The 5925-nt window shown below is 48.1% G+C and overlaps 1 protein-coding gene across 50 annotated transcripts in view; it reads right to left on the minus strand.

Moving 5' to 3' along the window:
• Nucleotides 1-5925, minus strand: part of LOC119585561 (serine-rich adhesin for platelets-like) — a 40152-nt gene that overhangs the window by 8465 nt on the left and 25762 nt on the right. For 2 of the 50 annotated variants that reach the window (XM_037934222.1, XM_037934205.1), the window contains exons 4-9: nucleotides 4964-5097; nucleotides 3946-4084; nucleotides 3223-3399; nucleotides 1363-1425; nucleotides 1259-1321; nucleotides 62-837 (exon numbers count right to left, since the gene is read on the minus strand). In XM_037934222.1, the coding sequence (XP_037790150.1) occupies nucleotides 62-837; nucleotides 1259-1321; nucleotides 1363-1425; nucleotides 3223-3399; nucleotides 3946-4084; nucleotides 4964-5097 (1352 nt within the window). Of the gene's footprint in view, nucleotides 1-61; nucleotides 944-1258; nucleotides 1322-1362; nucleotides 1426-3096; nucleotides 3160-3201; nucleotides 3400-3538; nucleotides 3736-3777; nucleotides 4178-4227; nucleotides 4320-4963; nucleotides 5218-5925 lie in introns of all 50 variants that reach the window. The other 48 variants (XM_037934208.1, XM_037934198.1, XM_037934212.1 and 45 more) reach the window with 46 other exon arrangements.

A 5925-nucleotide genomic window follows, 5' to 3' on the forward strand; every position in this document is an offset into this window, starting at 1 on the left:
GTAAATCTCTGATACCTGCATACCCTATTACTTAAAAAAATAATAATAATATGAGTCTTACCACCCTTTCTAAGATTTACGGAGTTTAGTAGAGACAAAAGCGACGAGGACATCAGGAACCTTCTTCTTGATCCCTGAAGGTTTTCAAGAGCTTTTATGATGTCATTGAGTTCCTGCAGAAGGGCTTCCAGATTTGAAGACAAAATGTGGATTTCAGTGAGTTTTTCAGCATTATTGTAGCAGTCGGCCAACTCGGTGGTCACTGCCTCTATCTGCATCTGTATCTCGCCCAAGGCCTGGTTCAGATCCTCGATCCTCGACGCCACTTCAGGAGGAGCTGTGATGCACGTCGAGCCTGTAGACTCTGAAGGCGTGGTGCTTTCAGATCCCTCGGTTGTGCTTTCAGACTCCAGTGAGGAACTTGCAGATACAGTTGTTGTGCTCTCGGACTCCTGTGTTGTGCTTCCTGACTCCTCCGATGTGCTTCCTGTCTCCTCTGATGTGCTTCCTGACTCTTCAGATGTGCTTCCTGTCTCCTCTGATGTGCTTCCTGTCTCCTCTGATGTGCTTCCTGTCTCCTCTGATGTGCTTCCTGTCTCCTCTGATGTGCTTCCTGACTCTTCAGATGTGCTTCCTGTCTCCTCTGATGTGCTTCCTGTCTCTTCAGATGTGCTTCCTGTCTCCTCTGATGTGCTTCCTGTCTCTTCAGATGTGCTTCCTGTCTCCTCTGATGTGCTTCCTGTCTCCTCTGATGTGCTTCCTGTCTCTTCAGATGTGCTTCCTGTCTCCTCTGATGTGCTTCCTGACTCTTCAGATGTGCTTCCTGTCTCCTCTGATGTGCTTCCTGTTTCTACAGACCCTGAACTTGTGCTTTCAGATCCCTGTGAGGTGCTTTCAGACCCTGAAGTTGTGCTCTCAGATCCCTGTGAGCTGCTTTCAGACCCTGAAGTTGTGCTCTCAGATTCTGTGAGGTGCTTTCAGATCCTGAAGTTGTGCTCTCAGATCCCTGTGAGGTGCTTTCAGACCTGAAGTGTTCATCTTGGTGCTTTCAGACCCTGAAGTTGTGCTCTCAGATTCCCTGTGAGGTGCTTTCAGACCCTGAAGTTGTGCTTTCAGATCCCTGTGAGTGTGCTTTCCAGCTCCTGAAGTTGTGCTCTCAGATCTCTGTGATGTGCTTTCAGTATCCTGAAGTTGTGCTCTCCATGATCCCTGCTGAGTGCTTTGTCACTCCTGAAGTGTGCTTTCCTGTTCCTCAGATGTGCTTCCTGTCTCCTCTGATGTGCTTCCTGTCTCCTCTGATGTGCTTCCTGTCTCTTCAGATGTGCTTCCTGTACTCCTCTGATGTGCTTCCTGACTCTTGATGTGCTTCCTGTCTCCTCTGATGTGCTTCCTGACTCTTCAGATGTGCTTCCTGTCTCCTCTGATGTTGCTTCCTGACTTTCTGATTCGTCCTGTCTCCCTGATGTGCTTCTCAGACCTGAAGTTCTGATCTCAGATCCTCTGAGGTGCTTTCAGACCTGAATGTGTGTCTCAGATCCCTGAGTTGTGATCTCGATCCGTGATGTGCTTTCAGATCCTGAAGTTGTGCTCTCAGATCCTTGATGTGCTTCCTCAGATCCTGAAGTTGTGCTCCGATCTGTGATGCTTTCAGATCCTGAAGTGTGCTTCAGATCCTGTGATGCTTTCAGATCCTGAAGTTGTGCTCTCAGATCCCTGTGAGGTGCTTTCCAGATCCTGAAGTTGTTGCTCTCACTGAGTTCTCCTGTGAGGGGTGCTTTCAGATCTGAAGTGTGCTTCGATCTCGTGTGTTCTGTTTCAGACCCTGAAGTTGTGCTCTCAGATCCCTGTGAACTGCTTTCAGATCCTGAAGTTGTGCTCTCAGATCCCTGTGAGGTGCTTTCAGATCCTGAAGTTGTGCTCTCAGATCCTTCTGGGGTGCTTTCAGATCCTGAAGTTGTGCTCTCAGATCCCTGTGGGGTGCTTTCAGACCCTGAAGTTGTGCTCTCAGATCCCTGTGAACTGCTTACAGATCCTGAAGTTGTGCTCTCAGATCCCTGTGAACTGCTTTCAGATCCTGAAGTTGTGCTCTCAGATCCCTGTGGCTGCTTTCAGACCCTGAAGTTGTGCTCTCAGATCCCTGTGAGCTGCTTTCAGACCTGAAGTTGTGCTCTCAGATCCCTGTGAACTGCTTTCAGATCCTGAAGTTTGCTCTCAGATCCTTAGGTGCTTCAGTGAAGTTTCTTCAGATCCCTGTGAGGTGCTTTCAGATCCTGAAGTTGTGCTCTCAGATCCCTGTGAGTGTTCTGTTCTACAGACCCTGAAGTTGTGCTCTCAGATCCCTGTGAACTGCTTTCAGACCCTGAAGTTGTGCTCTCAGATCCCTTGAATGCTTTCGCCTGATGTGCTCTCAGTCCTGTGCTTTTCAGATCCTGAAGTTGTGCTCTCAGATCTAGTTCCTCTGATGTCTGTTCCTGTCTTTCAGACCCTGAAGTTGTGCTCTCAGTCCCTCGTGATGCTTTCCAGACCTGAATGTGTTGTGCTCTCAGATTCCCTGTCTTGAGTGCTTTGTTCAGATCCTGAGTTGTGCTCTCAGATCCCTGTGAGGTGCTTTCAGATCCAGAAGTTGTGCTTCTCAGATCCCTGTGATGCTTGCCTGTTCCAGACTTTCCTGAAGTGTGCTTCGATCCTTGATGCTTCGCCTGATTCTTCAGATCTCCTGTGTGAGGTGCTTGCTTTCAGATCCCTAAGTTGTGTCTCAGATCCCTGTGAAGCTCTGCTTTCAGACTCCTGAAGTTGTGTGCTCTCAGATCCCTGTGAGGTGCTTTCAAGACCCTGAAGTTGTGCTCTCAGATCCCTGTGAGGTGCTTTCAGATCCTGAAGTTGTGTTCAGATTCTTGCACTGTTCAGATCCCTGAATTGTGCTCTCAGATCCCTGGAGGTGCTTCAGACCTGAGTGTGTCTCGATCCTGTGAGGTGCTTCACCTGATGTGCTCCGATCTCTTAGATGTGCTTCCTGTTCCCTGAAGTGTGCTTCCTGGACTGCTTCACTGATGTGCTCTGTTCTGCTCATCAGATGTGCTTCCCGTCTCCTCTGATGTGCTTCCTGTCTCCTCTGATGTGCTTCCTGTCTCCTCTGATGTGCTTCCTGATTCTTCAGATGTGCTTCCCGTCTCCTCTGATGTGCTTCCCGTCTCCTCTGATGTGCTTCCTGTCTCCTCTGATGTGCTTCCTGTTTCTACAGATCCTGAAGTTGTGATCTCAGATCCCTGTGAGGTGCTTTCAGATCCTGAAGTTGTGCTCTCAGATCCTTGTGAGGTGCTTTCAGATCCTGAAGTTGTGCTCTCAGATTCTTGTGAAGTGCTTTCAGATCCTGAAGTTGTGCTCTCAGATCCTTGTGAGGTGCTTTCAGATCCTGAAGTTGTGCTCTCAGATCCCTGTGAGGTGCTTTCAGATCCTGAAGTTGTGTTTTCAGATTCTTGTGAGGTGCTTTCAGATCCTGAAGTTGTGCTCTCAGATCCTTGTGAGGTGCTTTCAGATCCTGAAGTTGTGCTTTCAGATCCCTGTGAGGTGCTTTCAGATCCTGTAGTTGTGCTCTCAGATCCCTGTGAGCTGCTTTCAGATCCTGAAGTTGTGCTCTCAGATCCCTGTGAGGTGCTTTCAGATCCTGAAGTTGTGCTCTCAGATCCCTGTGAGGTGCTTTCAGATCCTGAAGTTGTGCTTTCAGATTCTTGTGATGTGCTTCCCGTCTCCTCTGATGTGCTTCCTGACTCTTCAGATGTGCTTCCTGACTCTTCAGATGTGCTTCCTGTCTCCTCAGATGTGCTTCCTGTCTCCTCTGATGTGCTTCCTGACTCTTCTGATGTGCTTCCTGACTCTTCAGATGTGCTTCCTGTCTCCTCTGATGTGCTTCCTGACTCTTCTGATGTGCTTCCTGACTCTTCAGATGTGCTTCCTGTCTCCTCTGATGTGCTTCCTGACTCTTCAGATGTGCTTCCTGTCTCCTCTGATGTGCTTCCTGTCTCCTCAGATGTGCTTCCTGTCTCCTCTGATGTGCTTCCTGACTCTTCAGATGTGCTTCCTGTTTCTACAGACCCTGAAGTTGTTATTTCAGATCCCTGTGAGGTGCTTTCAGACCCTGAAGTTGTGATCTCAGATCCTTGTGAGGTGCTTTCAGATCCTGAAGTTGTGCTCTCAGATCCCTTGATGTGCTTCCTGTTTCTACAGATCCTGAAGTTGTGCTCTCAGATTCTTGTGAGGTGCTTTCAGACCCTGAAGTTGTGCTCTCAGATCCCTGTGAGGTGCTTTCAGACCCTGAAGTTGTGATCTCAGATTCTTGTGAGGTGTTTTCAGACCCTGAAGTTGTGATCTCAGATCCCTGTGAGGTGCTTTCAGACCCTGAAGTTGTGCTCTCAGATCCCTGTGAGGTGCTTTCTGATCCTGAAGTTGTGCTCTCAGATCCCTGTGAGGTGCTTTCAGATCCTGAAGTTGTGCTCTCAGATCCCTGTGAGCTGCTTTCAGACCCTGAAGTTGTGTCTCTCAGATCCCTGTGAACTGCTTTCAGACCCTGAAGTTGTGCTCTCAGATCCCTGTGAGGTGCTTTCAGACCCTGAAGTTGTGCTCTCAGATCCTTGTGAGGTGCTTTCAGACCCTGAAGTTGTGCTCTCAGATTCTTGTGAGCTGCTTTCAGATCCTGAAGTTGTGATTTCAGATCCCTGTGAGGTGCTTTCAGACCCTGAAGTTGTGATTTCAGATCCCTGTGAGGTGCTTTCAGACCCTGAAGTTGTGATCTCAGATCCCTGTGAGCTGCTTTCAGACCCTGAAGTTGTGATCTCAGATCCCTGTGAGCTGCTTTCAGACCCTGAAGTTGTGATTTCAGATCCCTGTGAGGTGCTTTCAGACCCTGAAGTTGTGCTCTCAGATTCTTGTGAGGTGCTTTCAGATCCTGAAGTTGTGATCTCAGATCCCTCTGATGTGCTTCCTGACTCTTCAGATGTGCTTCCTGTCTCCTCTGATGTGCTTCCTGTCTCCTCAGATGTGCTTCCTGTCTCCTCTGATGTGCTTCCTGTCTCCTCTGATGTGCTTCCTGTCTCCTCTGATGTGCTTCCTGACTCTTCAGATGTGCTTCCTGTGTTTACAGACCCTGAAGTTGTGCTGTCAGATCCCTGTGAGGTGCTTTCAGACCCTGAAGTTGTGCTCTCAGATCCCTGTGAGGTGCTTCCTGTCTCCTCAGACGTACTTGTCTCCACAGATCCTGGAGTTGTGCTCATAGATTGCTGTGAAGTGTTTTCTGTTGCCTGAGATGTACTGCCTGTCACTTCATTCGTACTTCCTGTCACCTTTGATGTGCTCTCAGAAGATGGTTGAGTTACTTCTGTTGTTGACATAGGATAAGTTGTAGTTGTTTCACTGCAAACAGTTACACAGTTCACGTCAGAAGGCTCCGTTACTGCTCTTGCTACTGGAAGGAAGTTTTTGAATTTATATATCTGTGAACAACCCCTCCTTGTTGTCGTTTGCGTTTCCAGATCGAGGATAAGTGTTCTTCCATGAACACTGCGTCCCTGAGGAACGTTGTCATAACTCACATCCAGTTTCAGAAGCTTCGTCTCTGCTTTTGGACAGTTGCGGATAGGAATGTGCTTGGATTCCGTTATAATTTCAGGTAAGCTTTCTTGAAGCCGGAAAATTAGATTTTCTATTTCACTCGTAACTTCATAGATACCTTGCCACAATTTTGAATTTCTGGGCTCAAAACAAGCACCAGATACGTGTGACTGTAGTATTCTTGCATGCTGAAATAGTCTCTTGTAATGCTTGAAGACTTCCTGCATACCTTCCATGCCCGGAAGGATTTCGCAATTATTTAGTCGAGTGGAACGAGGAATAATTCTGCCTTTTTGAAGAGGCTGTGAGACATCTTTCCAC

This window comes from Penaeus monodon, chromosome 20, assembly GCF_015228065.2.
Source record: "Penaeus monodon isolate SGIC_2016 chromosome 20, NSTDA_Pmon_1, whole genome shotgun sequence".
Lineage (NCBI taxonomy): Eukaryota > Metazoa > Arthropoda > Malacostraca > Decapoda > Penaeidae > Penaeus > Penaeus monodon.